Source organism: Balaenoptera acutorostrata, chromosome 16, assembly GCF_949987535.1.
Source record: "Balaenoptera acutorostrata chromosome 16, mBalAcu1.1, whole genome shotgun sequence".
NCBI lineage: Eukaryota > Metazoa > Chordata > Mammalia > Artiodactyla > Balaenopteridae > Balaenoptera > Balaenoptera acutorostrata.
The window spans coordinates 280,949-300,511 of NC_080079.1; the positions used below are offsets into that span (position 1 = coordinate 280,949).

At 64.0% G+C, this 19,563-nt stretch overlaps 1 protein-coding gene across 1 annotated transcript; it reads right to left on the reverse strand.

Annotated features, from left to right (window-relative positions):
- Positions 1 to 1,574: 1,574 nt before the first annotated feature.
- LOC130705067 (uncharacterized) lies at positions 1,575 to 5,858 on the reverse strand. Its single transcript, XM_057531368.1, has 4 exons — positions 5,820 to 5,858; positions 5,378 to 5,498; positions 5,074 to 5,194; positions 1,575 to 3,644 (listed from the first exon to the last, which is right to left on the reverse strand). The coding sequence occupies exons 1-4, from the start codon at positions 5,856 to 5,858 to the stop codon at positions 2,420 to 2,422; spliced, it is 1,506 nt and encodes a 501-aa protein (XP_057387351.1). The 3' UTR covers positions 1,575 to 2,419.
- Positions 5,859 to 19,563: the final 13,705 nt, after the last annotated feature.

The window sequence follows — 19,563 nt, forward strand, 5'->3', positions numbered from 1 at the left end:
GCATGTGCGGATACATGTGGGTGTGTGGGGGCCTACACGTGGGCTGTGCAGGTTACATGTGGGTACGTGTGCATACATGTGGGCATGTGTGGATGCATGTGGGTGGGTGTGCATATATGTGGGTGCATGTGGATACATGTGGGTACGTGTGCATACATGTGGGCATGTGCGGATACATGTGGGTGCGTGCACACAGGTAGGCCTCCGCCCCCGGTCCCAGGCACTGCCTCCCAGGGCTCCCTGTGCTGCCCCCAGGAGTCTGGTCCCTAAAGGCTGCCTAGCTGCCCAGCTCTGTGCCCAGGGCTCCTGTGCTCTCTGGCACAGATGCATTCTGGGCACTGAGTGGACCCTCGGCCTGGGCAGGCGTGGCCAGTGTGGCCTGGGGTCGGCCTCTCTGTAACTGTGGGTGCCACCTGTGCAGTCCGAGAGGCAGTTTTGGCCTGGAGCAGGGGTGGATGGGCCCATGCTGAGGCTCTGCTGGGGATGGAGGACCCAGTGGGGTCTGGGGGGGGTTGCTGGAAGGCAGCAGGAGCCCCCACTGTTCCGAGGCTCCTTCTCCACGTGAGGCCCAGACGGTGCCCTCCTTGGGCATCTCAGAGGCCAGGTGCTGGGACCCTCGGGGTGGGTCTTGCTGCTAAGCACCGTCCCCTAGAACGTTCCGGCGCCCAAGCCACCCAGCAGGCTCTGGGGCTCACAGGACACTCCCCCCTTTGGCTGTGCCCATCACCACGTCCTGGCCATGCTGCTTCCCCATCAGCCCCCAACCCTTAAATTTGCAGGGGGGCCAGGCCCCACGGGCCACGGAGAGGCTGTGTCAGGGCCCACCTCTGGGGCCCCCGAGGTCCGGCTCCTGCCTGGCGCCTTTGCTCATGCTGCCCCCCTACCCAGAGCCTCCTCTTCTCTGTCTCTCACACTGCTGGTCAGTCTCCTCTGGAGCGGGAGCCTCTCTGTGCGATCCTGGCCCCAGGATGGAGGTGACCAGTACAGCCTCTGTGCCAGCCTCCAGCAAGACACTCATGTTATGATTTCGTTCAATTAACCCTTGTTAAGTGGAGCACAGGGTGCTGGATGGTGAGGCAGGTTCAACAACAGACCACAAGAGACAATGAAACAGGCGAGTTTATTGCTCGCAGGGGAGGTCAGGCAGGCAGGCGGGACCAGAGCACGGGCTTGCATCAGGGGCCACGGGGGCAGTGCTTTGGGGTCCCTGGGCTGGGCCGGATTGGTCAATTCAAACCAAAAGAGTGGGGTTTTGGGGCTTCCCTGGTGGCGCAGTGGTTGGGAGTCTGCCTGCCAGTGTGGGGGACACGGGTTCGGGCCCTGGTCTGGGAGGATCCCGCGTGCCGCGGAGCGGCTGGGCCCGTGAGCCACGGCTACTGGGCCTGCGCGTCTGGAGCCTGTGCTCCGCGGCGGGAGGGGCCGTGGCGGTGAGAGGCCCGCGCACCGCGATGAGGAGCGGCCCCCGCTCGCCGCAATTGGAGAAAGCCCTCGCACAGAGACGAAGACCCAACACAGCCAAAAATAAATAAACAAATAAATTAAAAAAAAAAAAAAAAAAAAGAGTGGGGTTTTGGTCTACCCTGGGGGTCTCATCTAAGGGGCGCCAGGGGAAGGCAGGCCAGGGAGGGAGGGCACTGTGGCTCACGGGGCTGCTGGGAAGGCCCCTCAGGAGCCTGCACTGGCCTGTGGCTCTGGGGCTGCTGTCCGCGCCTGCACTTGCTGATTGCAAGGCTGCCGGCCAAACGAAGTGGCTCTGGGGCCACGATACCACGTAGGGGCTCAGCTAAGCTCTCGCCAGCACAGCACCTGGCCGCGGGCCGGGGCTCCCCGAGGAGGGCCAGGAACTTCTGCCAGCTGCTCATCTACAGATCGGTTAACTGAGGCCCAGGACAGAGCCCCAGGGCCACTGTGCACCTCCAACGTCCGGCCCTGGTGCGTAGGGACCTCTGGGGACCCCGGCCAGAGTCCTGCTCCCCTGGGGGCACAGAGCGATGGGAGCCACGCCGCTCAGCCAGGACTCTCAGGTTGCCCGGCTATCCCCACACCCAGAACCAGTTCGCGCTCCAAGGCTGCTCTCTCGGGGATGAACAGCGTCAGCAGAAGCGGAGCCAGCCTTCAGGGGCAGCGCCGGTGGATGGACCGCCCCCTGCTGCAGGGGGCGTCGCTGCAGCCCCAAGCACGCCCTCCACCCAAAGGGGAAGGAGAAGCAGAAGCCACCAGGTCTGCAGTTAGGAGCTGGGGCGGAGCTGGAGGGGAGGCCACGGGCAGAAAGGGCGCCCGGTCCGCAGTCAGTCCTGCTCTGGCCTGGCAGGACGCAGGGGCCTGAGGGCCACCACACTCGGCACAGGGGACCAAGGGGAGAGGCCTGCGTGCACCAGCCAGGGCTCAGCGCAGCCCCGTCCGCAGGGCCCTCCAGCCGTCACACGGGTTTAACCCCGAGCCCGCCGAGTCTCTTCAGCTGCAGAGAGACGAACTGGCAGAAGCACAGGCCCAGCTCCACGTGGCCCGGGGCCCCCGCGGCGTCCTCGCGGTGGGGGCGGCGTGCGTGGGCCAGGCAGCAGGTGTAGCTGGGCGAGAACGGCAGCAGGGCCTCCTGGAACAGGGCCTCGCCCTCGGGGGCGCCCAGGAGGGCCCGCCTGCAGTCCCCCAGCAGCACGTACACGAAGCAGGGTCTGTTCCTGGTCTCGCAGCCCGTCAGCGCCGAGTGCGGCGCCAGCAGCAGGCTGGCCTCCCCAGCTCTGCGGACCAGCTCCCGCGTCTTCCTCTTGGAAAACCTTCGGAACCAGCACAGGGCGTTAACACTGAAGACCATGAGGAAGGGGCAGAAGAATGCATTGGCGGTGATCAGGAGGAACCGCTGAGCTGGGTGGCGTTCCCTGAGCCCTAAAAGCAAGGGGAGGAACAGCGATGCCGAGGAGAGAAGAATCAGGACGATGCCAAGTGTGATCCTGCAGCCCCGGTACCGCAGGCAGGACGCGGGCGACCGAGCTCCGCTCACGGTGCCCACGGCGTGCTTGTACACCTCGGGGTCCTCCAGCACCTCCTTCAAGGGGTCCGGGACACCCAGGGTGCTGAAGGTGCCCACCTTCCACGAGGGCAGGTTGCCCCTGTTGACGCAGTCCAGGGTCAGCAGGTGTCCCCGCTGTAGAGCGTGGGGGCCGAGCGCAGGGCCGGGGCACGCCACACATTGGCTGGGGAGGCACAGGAGCTGCGCCTCCTTCGGGTAGAAGCGGCTGTCCGCAGCCTCCAGGCAGGTCAGGCTGAGGTGCAGCGGGACCCGGCAGGCCCTCCGTACGACCGGGATGACCGGCTTCCCCTCCAGGCAGGAGCCCAAGAGGGACAGTCGGCCTCCAGCAGCCACCGCCGGCTCTGCACGAAGCCCCCACTCTGCTGGATGCAGTCTGCCACGTTCTCCAGCGCGTTCCTGCCCGGCGTGGAGTCCCGCTCGTGCAGGCAGACCCTCAGCCCCGCGTGGTCCGCCTCCAAGGGACTGAAGAGCCCGCGGGTCCACGTGGCGTCCACGCCTCTGTAACTCACAAACAGGTGGGACTTCTCGCTTGGCCTCAGTGGGGGGATGGCCAGGGCCACGCCTTCCTCCCTGGGACTGGAACCCGTGGGCGCTGCCCCGAATCTGCCTCTGGTCCCTGCGGAGAAAACTGCCCTTAGGCTGAAAGAGACCAAGACAGGCAGGCTGACTGTGCAGACAGACTACGGCCGACCATCAATAGAGGTGGAGCCGCAGTCACGACCAGCCGCTACCAGCCCGGGAAGCCGCAAACCACCCAAACCCACCAGGACATGGCCAACGACTGTCACTCTTCCCCCTTCCAACTCGGGACCCACCAGAGAGAGTCGCAACGCTCCCCTAACTAACCTCCTGGACCCAGCCTCCCGGGGGGCAGCCTGAGCCCCCTTCCCACTAGGAAGCCTCCTACTCCCCGCCCTGCCAAACCCCAGTGACCTGGACCCCACTCCAGCGCGCCCTGGGCAGCCAGCCTCTGCCGTGCCCACCTGGGGGTCTCTGGAGATGTCCACAGGACATCTAGCTCCAAAAGGGTTGGGGTTTACAGTGGCCACACCTTCTAGTCACCTGTGACTCATGTGTCAGTGGTCATGGGAGGTTGAATGTCTGTGTCCCCTCCCAGACTTCTTGTGTTGAGATCCTAACCCCCAAGGTGATGGTCTAAGGAGGCGGGGCCTTTGGGAAGTGACGAGGTCACCAGGTGGAACCCCCATGATGGGGTCAGTGTCCTTATAAAAAAGACCCCAGAGGGCTCCCCCAGCCCACGAGAGGACCCAGCGTCTAGGAGCCAGCAAGCGGGCCTCAGGGAACCACACCACGCAGCCCCTGGTCTGCGGGGCCGCCAGCCTCTGGAGCGGTGGGACGTGACCGTGTGTTGTGTAAGCACCTCCCGCGGTGTGGTGCAGTGCAGCTGAGTGGACTGGGCCGGGTCCCACCCCACAGCATGCCCAGGAAGGGCGGCCACGCTGTCCAGGGCACTAGACCTCCTCTGCTCTGCACACACCCTCCCGTCGAGATGCCGCTGCTCCAATTCAGTGAGCGGAGGGCTGAGCTTGAACTGCCCTTACTTGGGTCTGTCTGCTTGTCTCTAAGGGTGCCACCTCCCCAGGACTCAATCGTGGGAGCTTTTGCACGTGCCCACGGCCAGCCGTGGTGACCCCAGCAAGCGGCCCTCCTGCTGGAGCCCTGCAAACCCGCAGGCGCGAGGTGGGTTGTGACCTCCCTGCAGCCGGGGGCCCCCAGCTGAGAACCCTCCCTACCTGGGTGGGCAGGGTGGGGTCACGAGGGCTGGGCCAGCCCTGCAAGGCCCGTGTGGTCTAGCCAGCAGCTCCGGGAAACTGTCTCCCCACTCCCCCTTCCACAGGGACCCCTGACGCCGCCTGCCCTGTGGCAGGAAGGCACCACACCTTCCTGGCTAGCAAGCCCTCGTGCCGCGGCCGTCCCCTCCTGGAGGTGGCAGCTGAGCGTCAGGGCAGGAGGCTCTGAGGGACACGGTGGGAGAGCCTGGCGCTCAGGGTCGTGTCCCCCGCACGCCCCCCGGGTCCTCTCACCTGCACCCCCAAGTGGGGAAGGGCGCTCCCTCCACAGCGTCCAGGCGTCCAGGAGGCGGAGGCCACCGCCGTGCTGTCCTGGGCACCAGCGGTCTGAATATTGCACTCACGCTGCCCGCTCCTCACCCCAGTCCTCCGAGGAGGCCTGGGGGCAGCCGGGGATGCTCCCCCAGACAGAAGGAAGCCTTCAGCCAACACTTTCTGAAGGCATCTCTGCTAAAGCTAACAAACAGCGAGAAAATGAAAGAAGGGAGCAGGTGAAGGAAGGAGGGGTTGAGGTGCTGGGAAGAGGCACGGGCTGGACCCGGACACCTGGGAGGCAGGATGGCCAGGGTGCTCCCGAAATCCGTCTGATGGTGGTACCAGGTGATCAGGGCGCCCTGGCAGAGCCCCGTGCTTTCCCAGGGCTGGGCCACGCCCTCCAGCTGGAAGCAGTGACGGGAAGGGCTGGGGTGACCGGTTTCAGGGGGGCAGGCCTGGCGGGGTTCAGGGGTGGGAGTGCACCCTCGCTGCCCTGGGGCTGACTGCCCCTCTGAGGGGAGATCCCAGCTGCTGGGTGACCCTCCCCACACAGCCGCACTCTCCTCCAGTAACTTCCCCGGCCCCTGGGGCCCAGGGCAGCGGGCAGCCGCACCCTCCTGTGGCTTCCGGAAGCCCACCTGGCCCCTTCAGCAGTTCTGCTAAGTAACCCGGGCAGTGGCCATCGCTGTCCCTCGGGGCCCTGCCCCTCGATGACTCCCTCCCACCTGGGGAAGTTGGCCCTCAAAGGCTCCCATCAGGCCCATGTGATCACTTAAAAAATAGCTATTCAACCTCATACCTGACGAAGAAACACACGTTAAATCAGTGTGGTACTTACTCTTTTATTCCCATAAAACCACCAAATCCAGAACTGATGAAGTAGCCCAGTGCCGGTCGGCTGCGGTGGCCAGACCTGTCCCCTCTGATTTGGAACAGAACCGGTACTGTGTTCCAGGAGGCCTGGAGAGAGGGCTCTGCCCTTTGAGGACCAAATTCCGCAGGAGCTGTAACTGAGGCTGACTTGACTGTGCCTGGACTATGGGATCTCGAGGGACCTACATTTCCAGCGTCGTCACCTTTCGAAGGATGAAAACGACTTTCACTACTTGTCCCTCCCTGGGGGTCCTGCTCCGCTCCGCCGACTCAGGTGGACTCTTCCAAAGCAAGGGGGACCGGCCACCTGAGGTGCCTGCGCCCAAGGCGGGGAGGGGTCGGTCTCCTCGTCAGCTGGCTAGCAGGCCGGAAGGAGCAGGGCAGGGGTGGGGACTCAGCCACTCCGTTACCTGTGCAGAGGGTGGGGTCCCCGGGGCAGAACTCCCAGGCGCCCAGGGCGGGGGCAGTGTCCTTGGCCGGGGCAGTCCTCCAGGAAAGGTTGTGTGGGAGCCCCCTGACGCCCCAACACCCGCAGCTTCAGGGGCACCCAAGCCCCGGGGTCTGGGTGGGTCAATCTGCCAACCAGAGCCCTCCTGGCTGCACAGCCCCACTGGGCTCTGGGCTGAAGCACGTGGAAACCCCAGCTTCCTCCACCTCCCCCACCCCGTATACCTCCCCACCTCCCCAAACCTCCCACGCCTCTGCCCGGCTTTCACACTCACCAGGTCCACGGGGGTGGGGCTGGGGGTGAAGGATGGAGTGAGGGATAGAGGGTGGGGATGGGGTGAGGAGAGTGAGGCCGGAAGCTGACGACCGCCCCCCCTCGTCTTAACTCTGCTTGGCAGGTCACTGATCTCCGACTTCCAGCTTGGGGCCGGGTTGGGGGCGTGGTCAGAGTATGGTGTAACCTGAAAAGAAACATCCACGCAACAGTTAAGGCTTGTAACAGCGAGGTGACCCTGGGGGCGGCCCCAGGCTTTGGGAGCTTGGGGGCCAGGCCACTTGTCCCTGCCGTCCTTGCCCACCTGGGACTGGCTCTGGATTCCTGGGGGCTCGCCTGGGACTCGGAGCCGCAGCCTGAGCCCAGTGCCCTCAGCCCATTCACAGCGCCCCCCCCAGCCCGACCGGCCTCCCACGGTCACCCAGGAAGTGCCCAGTGGTCCTCAGGAGCTTGCCGGCGGGGACTCTGGGCTCCCCCAGTGCCTGCTTTGCCGCCGGCCTTTGGTGGGTTCCCTCGGGGGCCCAGGAGGGGCATCACCTCTGGGCCCCATGATGCAGGGGGTGGGGCTGGAGCTGCCGGGGCCCCCAGGCTCTCCCCAGCTCAGGTGCCCCCACCCCCGTGGCTCATCTTTAACTGTATTCGTTGAAAACCTGCCTCTCGATAGCTTCAGTGCCATGAATAAAAATTTCGTTTTCTTTTAAAAAACAGCTGCCTGTGGGTCTCAGGGCCCATGTCCCACCGGAGACACGTCCAACTGCTAATGGCCTTGGAGAGAAGACCCCCTCTCCAACAGTGCAGCGGAAGGTTCCAGGGAGGGAGGAAACCCACAGGCCTGCGAGGTGCCTGGAGTGGAAGTAAGGCAAAATTAATCGTGTACTCACGGACGAAACCAGCACCAGGCTCGGTCACAGGAGAAAAGGCCTCCAGGCCCCAGAACTGCCCGCTGAGCTTATCTGCTGGCTGGACTTAGGCCCGGATGGCCCCCTCAGGCTCTTTTTCCCTGAGAAGAACAAAAGGAGCTTCAGAGGAGGGGAAAGGACGTGGCCCATCTGCTCTGCATGAAGGGGAGGGTCCAGGGCCGAGTGGGGGCTGGTGGGACACGGGGGTGGGAGGGGGGGAACATGCGCCAGCCCTGTCCCAGTCAGCCCCCTCCTGACAGCCCCACCTGCCTGCCAGCCCACTCCCACCCAGAGGGAGGGCACCCCACTTTCTGCTCCTCCCTGCCTCTGGGGTCCCGGCTCTGGTGCTTTCTTGCTGCAGGACATTAGCAAGCACTGCTCCTCTGGAAGGCCCCTCTCCTCCCAGGCAGCACAGGGGCAGGCAGTTCAGGGCCTGTTGCCCTCCCAGCCAGGCCTAGCTCTGGGCCTCCCAAGAGGACTCCCAGGGCCACCGGCCTTGTGCACCCTGACCCCTGTGCCACCCCTTTGGGGCCACAGCCTCTCCCAGCCGGGCGGGTGGACAGGCCCAGTGCCCAGCTGTGGACTGCTTCTCAGCAAGGCTCAGGGCTGCAGGTGAGACAAGCTGGGACCTGGGACCGTTTGCAGCAGTGCTGCAGTGCTTGCACCTGGACACACATCTCCTGGAGCAACAAAATACAAAGAAACCGCGTGGGACTAAAAAGAACTGCGTGCATGGCAGTTGGGACAAATTCTGGACAAAAGATACAGAGACCACAAAAACACAACTGCCACTTTTGAAGAACCTGGAGCAAAAGCGGGGAGTCGGGAGCAAAAGCTGAGTACTGCACATGCCCTGCACACACCACCACCTAAGGGGTGGGCAAACCACCTAAGCCACACCTCCGGCCCGACCCCCTGGACACACCCCTACCCTCCCCCCACATAAGGAGCTCGTCCCCTCTCTTCCCCGCCCCGCCAGGGAGCGAGCAAGCAAGGGGGACTGTTGTTTGTCCTCACTCCCCCTTGCTGCAGCAGGGGCCCCAATACAGCCTTGCCTGAATTTCTTTTTTTTTTTTAATTATTTCTATTTTTGTTTAATTGATTTATTTTATTTATTTATTTTTGGGTGCATTGAGTCTTCGTTGCTGCGCTCAGGCTTTCTCTAGTTGTGGCGAGCAGGGGTTACTCTTCGTTGCGGTGCGTGGGCTTCTCATTACTGTGGCTTCTCTTGTTGCAGAGCACGGGCTCTAGGTATACGGGCTTCAGTAGTTGTGGCACACGGGCTCAGTAGTTGTGGCTCGCGGGCTGTAGAGCGCAGGCTCAGTAGTTGTGGTGCACGGGCTTAGTTGCTCTGCAGCATATGGGATTTTCCCAGACCAGGGCTCGAACCCGTGTCCCCTGCATTGGCAGGCAGATTCTTAACCACTGTTCCAGAATTAGATCATTGTAATGGCTGCATAACTTTGTGAATACAATGAAAACCACTAAAGTGTATACTTTAAAACGGAAGATTTTGTGGTATGTGTATTATATCTCCATTTAAAAAACCAAGATGGCGGGCTTCCCTGGTGGCACAGTGGTTGAGAATCTGCCTGCCAATGCAGGGGACACGGGTTCGAGCCCTGGTCTGGGAAGATCCCACATGCCGTGGAGCAACTGGGCCCGTGAGCCACAACTACTGAGCCTGCGCGTCTGGAGCCTGTGCTCCGCAACAAGAGAGGCCGCGATAGTGAGAGGCCCGTGCACCGTGATGAAGAGTGGCCTCCACTTGCCACAAGTAGAGAAAGCCCTCGCACAGAAACAAAGACCCAACACAGCCATAAATAAATAAACCCAAAAAAAAGTTTAAAAAAAAAAAAAACCTCTTTTAAAAAAAAAAAACAAAAAAACAAAAAACAAAAAACCAAGATGGCATATGGGCAAGATAGAGTTAAAGGAAGCTCACTGGTAACCAGAGCACTCAAAACACAGCAACGGGGCCTACAAGCTGTGGACTCGCTTGGACGGCCCCAGTGGCAGTTCCACGTGACCACGGCTGTGACAAGATGCTGACCATGCAGGGAGGAACTGCTTCCTGCCGGAGCCCGGCACGCTGCTGCCCTATGGGGCTTGGCGTGTTTCCTTAGAGCAGAGCCCAGAGGGCTCCCGCCTCAACCGGGCTGGGGTTGTATTCTGCTCTTACCCCACCCCCTCAATGTGGAAAAACAGGGAGTGGCCAACACCCCTGTCCCCTCTCGTGCTCCATCCTGTCCTCGCGCCCTGCTTGACCACACCCCCTGAGGCGGGCCTTTGCTCTCCTGGGACGTGGGAGGGCTGCCCCCCCCTTTCCCTCGCATCAAGGCTGGACTGGATGACCTCGGCCCGCTGCTGTCTGAGCCTCTGAACGGTGTCTGGACAGCCACGGGTGCTGCCTGGGGGGAGCGGGGCCTGCTGGCCTGCGGGGTCCCCAGATCTGCTCTCCCCGAGCTCCCTTGGCCCCTTACCCTCCAAGCCCCTCAGTCCCAGCGCTCCGGCCACACCAAGCCTCCGTCCCCTCTGCCAGTCACGCTTTCCCTCTTTGCTTCCAGACCTCAGGTGGCGCCTCTGAGTCAGGCCCCCACGGAGTCGCACCCCTCCCAGCAGCCCCCAGCACAGGCGCTGCGTCTGGGCTCACTGGCCCCACCTGGCAGGGCTCCAGGAGGTGGACACGGCGGGCATCTCTGTGTCCGGGCTGCCAAGCAGCAGATGTATTTGGGAAGGGAGGGAGGGAGGGAGAACCGAGCTCCACACATGTCACTCCACACGTGATGGGCCCCTCTGCCATGGGTCAGCTGTGTCCACACCAGGATCACGCCCAACCCCAGGTGCAGCTCCAGGCTCAGGGATCGCCCCTGGCCAGGGCCTGCCCCACGACTCCAGAAGGGGTCCTGGGCTTCAAAGGCCTCGAGGTGGGATGGCAGGAGAGCCCTGGGCCCTGCGAAGCCCACGCCAGGCGAGGGCAGGTGGAGAGGGGCCCCTGACCAGGGTCGGAGATGGTGCTGCGGGCCCGGCTCCCTGCTGACATGTGCCTGGAGCACAGAGAGCCTCGCGCAGGCCGGGCCCCTCCCAGACCCCAGAGGCAGGGAAGGCCCCCAACTCCGCACAGCAGGCTGCAGGGGGGCATGTGCCCCCCCAGGAGGAGCCCTACCTCCCACGTGCCAGACCCTGAGAGCCCTCGCTGCGGGCGGGCAGGTGGGCAGACACTCACATCCTCTCTGTTTTCAAGGCCACAGCAGGACGCTGGCCCAGCCCCTCACCCATCTGGCATTTCCTGTTGGGCAGCCAGTGGCCAGTCCTCACAGTGTCAGCTTTCTACCAAGTCGGTGCGCTGAGGTCCTTTGGCACCTCGGGCGGGTGACAGGGCAGGAACACCACAGGTCAAGGTGGAGGCTGGATGCCAGAGACAAAGGGCTAAGGCCTCGGTAGCCCTGTCTGGACCGAGCTGCTGCGGGCCGCAGCTCCTCTTGGGCAGAGCAGTTCCACGGAGGTGTCCACTGCAGACAGACTGAGAGCCCAGCCGGTCAGTGCCCTCTGTGAGGCCCAGTGTCCACTGCCCTGTGGTGGTCCTGCCTTCCCCAACGCCAGCCACAGGGGACACAGCCACTTCCTACGCAGCTGAACCCAGCCTGGGGCAGCACCCCCTTCCCCGGGACAGCACCCTTCAGGGAAAACACACCCCAGGGACAACACACCCCAGGGACAGCCCCCCCCAGGGACATCACTCCTCAGGGACAGCACCCCCCCAGGGACAGCAGCCCCCAGGGACATCACCCCTCAGGGACAGCCCACCCCAGGGACAACACACCCCAGGGACAGCACCCCCCAGGGACATCACTCCTCAGGGACAGCACCCCCCCAGGGACAGCAGCCCCCAGGGACAGCACCCCTCAGGGACAACACACCCCAGGGACAGCACCCCCCAGGGACAGCCCCCCCAGGGACAGCACCCCCTCAGGGACAGCCCCCCCCAGGGACAGCCCCCCCCAGGGACAACACCCCCCAGGGACAGCACCCCCTCAGGGACAGGCCCCCTCAGGGACAACACCCCCCAGGGACAGCACCCCCCAGGGACAGCACCCTCAGGGACAGCCCACCCCAGGGACAGCACCCCTCAGGGACAGCACCCCCCAGGGACAGCACCCTCAGGGACAGCCCACCCCAGGGACAGCACCCCTCAGGGACAGCCCCCCCAGGGACAGCACCCCCCCAGGGACATCACTCCTCAGGGACAGCACCCCGCAGGGACAGCACCCCCCAGGGACAGCACCCCTCAGGGACAGCACCCCCCCAGGGACAGCACCCCCCAGGGACATCACTCCTCAGGGACAACACCCCCCAGGGACAGCCCCCCTCAGAGACAGCCCCCCTCAGGGACAGCACCCTCAGGGACAGCCCACCCCAGGGACAGCCCCCCTCAGGGACAACACACCCCAGGGACAGCCCCCCTCAGGGACAGCCCCCCTCAGGGACAACACACCCCAGGGACAGCCCCCCCAGGGACAGCCCTCCTCAGGGACAGCACCCCTCAGGGACAACACACCCCAGGGACAGCCCCCCCTCAGGGACAGCACCCCTCAGGGACAGCACCCCCTCAGGGACAGTAGCCCCCAGGGACAGCCCCACTCAGGGACAGCCTCATCAACTCCTCAACCACCCTGCAGAGTTCCACCACACCAGGCCACTGCCTTGCACCCCAGCCCATGTTTAGTCTGACCCCCACCATGTACCTCACTCTTAAAGGTTGGGGAGACTCTGAAGTCTGGGGAAGCTGGGCCCTACCCCCACTCTGGCTTGGCTGGCTGGCCGTGTCCCCACAGCTCAGTGTCCCCAGAAGGGGGCGAGACCCCTGACTCCTGACCTGCAGCAAGACTGAGACCCCCCAGCCGCATGCCCGCCGTCCCGGTGAGAAAGGGACCGAGCGCGGTGGCCCCTGGGCAGCCCAGAGCTCCGCGGAGGACCAACCTGATACAGGCTGCAGCCCCCGGCAGCAGGGTGCATGGCCTTCCGACGGGAGCAGGACTTGCAGGGGCGCGTGTCTGTGCACAGACAGGGCTGACCCCGAGCCTGGGGTGGACCCCGAGAGTCCAGCCACGCTGTGCTGCAGGCACCCAGCATTGTAAACCTCGCAGCCTTTGTAACGTTATTAATGTAACAGGCTACTGCCACCGATACTTTAAATAGATGTGCAGGAAATTGACTCTCACTTGAGCGAACGTGGACATTACAGGGTTGTCCACGTGGGCCGGTTGAGGCTGCGTCTACGGGGACATCTGGTAGCACCGGAGTGGCCACCGGGCGTTGGCGTGATGCCTCCACCCCCCCAGGCAGGCTCTGCTAGACGGGCGTCGCTGCACCCACAGCCCCTCCCAGCAGGCTCTGAAGCCTGGAGGGCTCCCCTAAAACAGCATGTCCAGTCTCTGAGCAGGGAAGGTCTCAGGGCCGGGGCAAGACACCACAGGGCCCCCAGCCCAGCCCTTCCAGGGGCCACTGCCAGCAGAGCCCCCAGCGGGGGAGGGACCTGACCCAGGACCCCAGGAGCCCCTGAGCCCTCCCCGTCTGAGGTCAGGAGGCCTCAGTGATGGTCTGCTGCACTCCAGACCCTGGGCCTGGTGGGAGCAGGCCGGGCCTGGTCACAAAGCCCCCCCAACTGCTGCCCGGCCCTAACCTGGGGGAGGGGAGACTCCGTGGAAGGAAGGGCCTCATGGGGCGGGTCAGCATCGGGGGCATGGTGAGAAACAGCCAGGGGTGGCCAGGCAGCTGCCATGTGGCCCCTGAGGGAGAACAGAAGAGGGGTGGCGGGGTTGGCCCCCCACCGTACCCATGAGCACCCATGGAGACAGCTGTCAGCCGCCCACCAGCCCAGTGACCACCACAGCGGGCTGGGAGGGGCACGGGGTGTGAAGGGGCTCGGAGCAGGCCACCCCAAAATACGCCAAGGTGGCATATTGACTCTTTTGAATTAAAATTACTTGAGAAACAGTCAGTAGGCAAAGGGCATTCTGACCCTCCTTTGTCTCCCTGAAAGCAGGAAACAAACTCCCACGAGAAACATCCCCACAGGCAGGGGGATGGAGGGCATTCTCTGGGCCGGAGACAGGGAACTCAAGGCCAAGTTGCTGTATAATCAAACTTTGTTACTTCTTCATTAATTTGCCACCCCAAGCAAAAATCCCTTTGTTTTGTCAAATCTTCACAAAGAATTGATTCTTTGTCTAAAAAGATATATAAACAGTCTGTTTTGATCACAGACTTAGGTCCATATGGAACCTCCCATGTACAAAATCAAATTTGTTTGTTTTTCTCCTGTTTATCTGCCTTATGCCTATTTGATTATTAGACCAGCCAAAAGAACCTAGAAGGGTAGAGGAACGTTTCTCTCCCCCAACAGGAGGCAGTGCCCGGGCAGCAGCCGATCACACCACCTCCAAGAGAGGCTGGGGCGGGGGTGTCCCTGGGGACGGGCACCTGCGTCCTCTACCCCGTGGCTTCCCGGGGGTCTGGACAGGGAGCAGACACCCCAAGCCCAGCCTGCTCTGGGCACCCTCTGCCTACAACAAATTCAACAAATCTGTTCACCAACAGATGTTCACAGAGCACTTTCCAGATCCATTCATAGGACTCCCCCTGAGCACATGAATGTCCCCTGTGGCAGGGAGGTGGGGAAAAGGAGAGGCATCATTCGACTAGTGGTCTTAAGGGCTGGGAAGGACGGGTGTGGCCACCAGGGCTGGTGGTCCGGGGAGACCTCACTGGGAAGGGAACACGGGGCAGGCTGTGCCCATGACAGGGCCCAGGAGGTACTGTGAGGGCTGTAGGGGGAAAGGGGAGCCCCTGGTTCTGGGTGTGGGCTTGGCATGTGAGGCAGGGGTGGTCCTGCTTCCCAGGGGTGCTGCCACGGAGGTGGGGGAGCCGGGAACCTGAGAACCACAGTCCCACCTGAGGGGGGCAAGCACCCGTGGGGGACAAGGGTGACGGTCAGCACTCGGCCTGGCCACAGCTGTCCCGCACCTTCATCTGGTCAGCCTGAGGTTCACCCACCGAGGCCCGTGGCCAGGTAATGTCTCTGCATTCACGGTCCCAGATTTAGAAGAAGGCCCTCCTGGTCCGGTGCCTGGGACCCCTCACAAGGCAGAGGCTGCCACGAGACCCGAGGGCCACAGCCTGAGGGGCACCTCCTGGGGGTCCTGTGTGGGGGCCACCAGGCTGAGCGCTCCTACCTACCCTGCACTGCAGGCTCCTCGGGCTCTGGGAGCTGCAGGTGTGCGGGCGGCTCTGTGTGTATCTGTGCGTGTGTGTCTCTGCGTGCACGAGGGTGCGTGGTGTGTGTGGAGGGGAAGCCCTGCCCAAGACGCCTTCCCAGTGACCTGAAATGGTGTCTGTGACGCTCAGCTGAAGGAGAGGGAGAGGAACGAGCAAGGCCCGGCGGGGGGGGGGAACAGGAGGTGGGAGACGGTGCTCCTGCAGGAGGGGACCGAGGCTTGTGTGTGGGCGCCGTGGCAGGCGCCAGGCCCGGGGAGGGGGCTGCACTCCGCAGGGCACCTCAGGAGCCCCCCGCCCCCTGCCCAGCTCAGGGAGAGAAGAAGCAGGGGTAGCTTGGCCCGGGGTTCAGAGGCTGCAGGGAGGAGAGCAGGAAAGTGGGCCGGGGCGGGGCAGGGAGGGATTCCGACTGGCCTGGGGGCACCCTCATTCTTTGAGCTGACAACAGGCGGCCATCTCCTGGGCCGGGAGCAGACGTGCTCCCTGCGTAATTCTGGTGGGCTATAGGCCTGGGGCCCGGACCCCACCCAGTACTGCCTGCACAGCTGGTCCCGGGTGCCACCCCCGCAGGGCCACACAGCCTGGATGTGCTCCTGGGCAAGGGACCTGGCCAGCAAGGACAGCGTCCCCTGTGCCTGTCTGTAGCCGCCCTGCCCAGGGGAAGGGGAGCAAGGTGGCGGGTGAGGATGGGACCCCACTAGGCTGAGGCCTGAGTCCAAGCAGCCAACTCTACCATTCTCTTCTCGCAGCCACACCTGTTAAGTCCTGCCCCACACCTGGGCGCCTCCAGGGACAGCCAGACCAGGCCTGCAGCCATCTCTGCCGACGGCAGTTCCCACCCCTCCCCTACCTTGAGCCACCAGCCGGCTCCTGTGACAAGCAGGACCCTTGCTTCCTGAGGCCTCAGGGCAGCGGGACCCCTCAGGGTCACCTCCCATGTTGACCCATCTCCTCCCTGCAGGGAAGCCAAACTTCCAGAGTGTGAACAAATACATTTATCTTTACATGCAACCTTCGCAGGTGTGGGGTGTAGGGGAATCCAGGGAACCCTCTAAAACACCTTTGCAATATCCTGTGTATCTAAAACTACCCCCCAAACAAACGTTTTGTATAAACATCACACTTCGCAGTTTGCCAACAAACCAGTGTCATGTTTTGTCTTATACGGAAAGCTCAGGGGATGCACTTCGGACAAGTGGCCGCTGGGCTTGCACCTGCCTTCTGAACCGCCCACTCAGGCCTCGACCCGGGCCAGGAGGTGTCCAGCCCCGGGACAGTGGCGCCCGATCTCCAAGAGCCCCTGGGAACTAACCCCCAACCCCACACCCCAAGGCCTTAAAACCCCGTATGCAGTCTGGGGCTGGGGGGAGGCGGGGCGCGACCTGGGGAGGCGTGGCCTGAGACTGGGGGCGAGTCCTGCGCTGGGGGCAGGGCCCCAAAGGGTTCTTCTCCAGAGTCATTTCCTGCTTCCCAAGGGCCACGGACGAGTCGGTCCCTCCCAGGGCTGCATTCCAGGGCCCGGCCACACCCAGGGCTGCATTCCAGGGCCCGGCCACACCCGGCAGAAACCCCACAGGTGTTTGTTCAATGAATGAATGAGTGAATAAATGAAGTGATTTTACACCACACGTTCTGCGCCCCTGCATGAAGAGCTGATCTGTTCCAGGTGGAGAACAGACTTCCCAGGAACACGCCCAAACAGCAGGTGCCCCCCTCCAAGTCCCCACCCCCCATGTCTGCTGGCCAGGCCCTCACCCCTGAGGGCAGTTCTGGGGCTGGGGGGAACAGGAGCTGAACCCCAAGGACACTGCCCCCCCGCTCCAGCCACCAGCTCGAGCTCCCAGGGGCAGGACCTATGGGGTCCTTCACACCCACCCGCTCCAGGTAGGCCCAGCACAATCTCTGAGGCCTGAGGTCTCATCCAGGACGATTGGGGTGGGGGGCTTGGTGGCACTGTGCCCTAAATTCTCCGAATTTTCTCTCCTTCCCCGTCTCATTCTTTCAAAAAACACTAAAAACAAAACAACCAGGAGGATCAGAGTCCTGGGAGAGTCCCTGGTCACCTTGGGGCCCCAGGCCGGCTGGCCACGCAAGGGCTGGCAGAGGCAAGCTGGGCCCCGCCCCCACGCGCTGGCCCAGAGAGGCGGGGCGGGGTTCCCCCCCAACCCCCCGAGAGCGTAGGCCCCGCCCCCCGCGGCCACGGCCCCGCCCCCACGCGCCGGCTGCCCCGCTGGTTTTAATAAAGTTGAAAAGGATAGGATGAAAAGGAGCTGAAACCTAGCGGCCGGACGGCAGCCCCGCGCGCGGGGTGGGAGCGCTCAGGGCGCCGCGACGCCGGCGGGGGCTTCAAAGGAGCAATTACCCCGGGCTGGCGGCGGGAGGCCGGGGAGGGGGAGGCGGGGAGGGGGGAGGCCGGGGGGGGGGGAGGAGAGGCCGGAGGCGGGGAGCACGGAGCCCCCAGAGGCTGCGCGGCGAGATGGGGAGGGGCACAGAGCGTGGCGGGGAGGCCAGCGGGAAAACGGGGCGTCTGGGGAGGGCGCGGGGAAGGGGGAGAGGGCCGGAGGACTGGGGGCCCGGCGCCCTGCACCCGGGACTGCCCGGCCTCCCCACGGAAGCGCGCGGGCGGGGCGCGCTGAGTGGCGCGGCCTTTGTGCGGGCGCTGCGAGCGCGACCCGCCCCGAGCCCGCTCCGCGGTGACGTCTCAAAGAGCCTTTGACGGGAGCCCCTGGCAGGAGGGCTCACCTGCAGAGACGCTCTATAGCGCCTTTGAAAGCGCAGCAGCTGCCGGGGGCTGTCGGCCGGGCACCTAGGGGGACAAAGAATGGCGGACCGGGCCCTTTGAATGGGAGGCCACTGGGAAACAGCAGGCATGTGCCAAGCCCGCAGACTGGGAAACAAAGTGCTCTTCATCGGTGACTCCGTGTTGATGGGGACCCTTACTCAGCCTCGGCACCCTCATGTGCATGACAAAGGGGCCGCGGGCCGCGAGGCCGACTGTCCCTGAGGGCGGCGCGCACTCGAGTGTGGCTGGTCCGACCCGGCCCCTCCGGCGCTTCTCCGGCCCCGACTCCTGGGCGCTTCTGCGGGAAGCCGGGGGTTGTGGCTGCAGCCCTCCCTTGGGAAACTTGCCACCGACCGGTCCCCTGCCCGGTGCCCGCCCTGGGCTCAGCGCCCCGGTGTTTGCCGAAGCCAGAACTGCCTGTTCCGGAGTCATGAAGGAGAATTTGAGGCGGGGGTGCCCTCGTGGCCACAGCATCCCCGAGTCAGGGAGCCTGGTTTTCCTCGGCCGCTGCAGGAGCCAGGGACGAGCCGCCAAACCCAGAGGCCAGAGGGCAGAACTCTGGCTGGTCTGCAGCCTGGGGATCCGAGAGGGGCCTCCGCTCACAGCCTCCTCCTCCGGCAGCCTTCCAGACTCAGAGGCGCAGGACCTTCGAGGACCTCCTCCGTCTCACGACAGCTCGGCGCCGGGTCCCTCCAGCCCCTATGTGGTGGAGGAGGAGCAGGACTGGCTTGGGGGGGCCCTCTGGGGAGAGGCAGAGCGGTGAAAATGCTCCTCACCGAAGCGCCCTCGCTGGGGATGCGAGGGAGCGGCCTGGGGAGGGGCACGTGCTCACCCCCCCCCCCCGGGGACCTGGGAACCAGCCTCAGAGGGCTGCCTGCGCCTGGCTCCGCCCCTCCTGGGCCGGTGGGCGCTCTTCAGAGTCCTGCGGCCGTGGTGGTGCGGAGGGCGTGGCTGCCTGTCTACCGGGGCTCAGCCCACCTCACAGCCAAGAACCTGGGAAGCATGATCCTTCTTTGGGTCGTGTGTGGGCACAGGCTGCCCAGCCCTGACCTGGCAGGGTGAGGAGGGCGTGCTCGTCTTGGGGGACCGAGGGTCACATGGCAGCAAGGGCCTGGGCCCCAGGAGCCTTCAGGCCTGGGACACCCCTCAGGTTTGCCTCAGCCCCTTTTGAGCCCCGGCTGAGGGTCCTGCTGCAGCTCCAGACCCCCGGCAAGTCTCCCAGCCCCTCAGAGCACAGGGGACCCTCAGCCCTGCACGGCTCCCCGGCGACCTGGGCTCCTCGCCAGCGGCTCTGGGTTGGATGAGCGCCTCCAGGATTTCACACGCGCCCCAGAGAAGGTCCAGTGCAGGGCTGAGGGGTGACAGCTTAATAGGGGCACACAGAATGGGAACCCCGCTCGGGCTTAGCAACCAAGGGAGTGAAGAACTATCCAGATGCTAGTTCTGGTTAAGGCCCAGTCCTCGGTCGGCCCGACACACAGAGGCCCCGCGACAGCCGGGCACAAGCTGCATGCAGGTCACACGTGTGAGTCGGGGTCCAAGACCAGGATGGCCGCCGGGCGCCTACGCCACCCCGGGGAAGGTGCTGCCCTTCATGGCAGCGTGGCAGCAGTGAGCTTCCCCCACGGTGAGCCTGTCACCAGTCCCATCTGGGGTCTGGGAGCACCGCGGTGTGCCGACCCTCATTCCCCCCTGACTGAAGCCCAGGGCCTAGACGCCCTCCTGCAGAGCCCGGCAGTCAGACCCACTGCCCAGGTGTTCACTCAGCTGCTCGGTCTTAAACGAGCTTTCAGACCAGGATGGAACTCGATTGTTAATTACCCTCTATAGGTTGTTTTCAAACATAACAAGCCTCGGGCCATGAATCGTCCACAAATGCACACAGGTCACACCGCCAGCCCTCTCTGATAAAGAGGAGG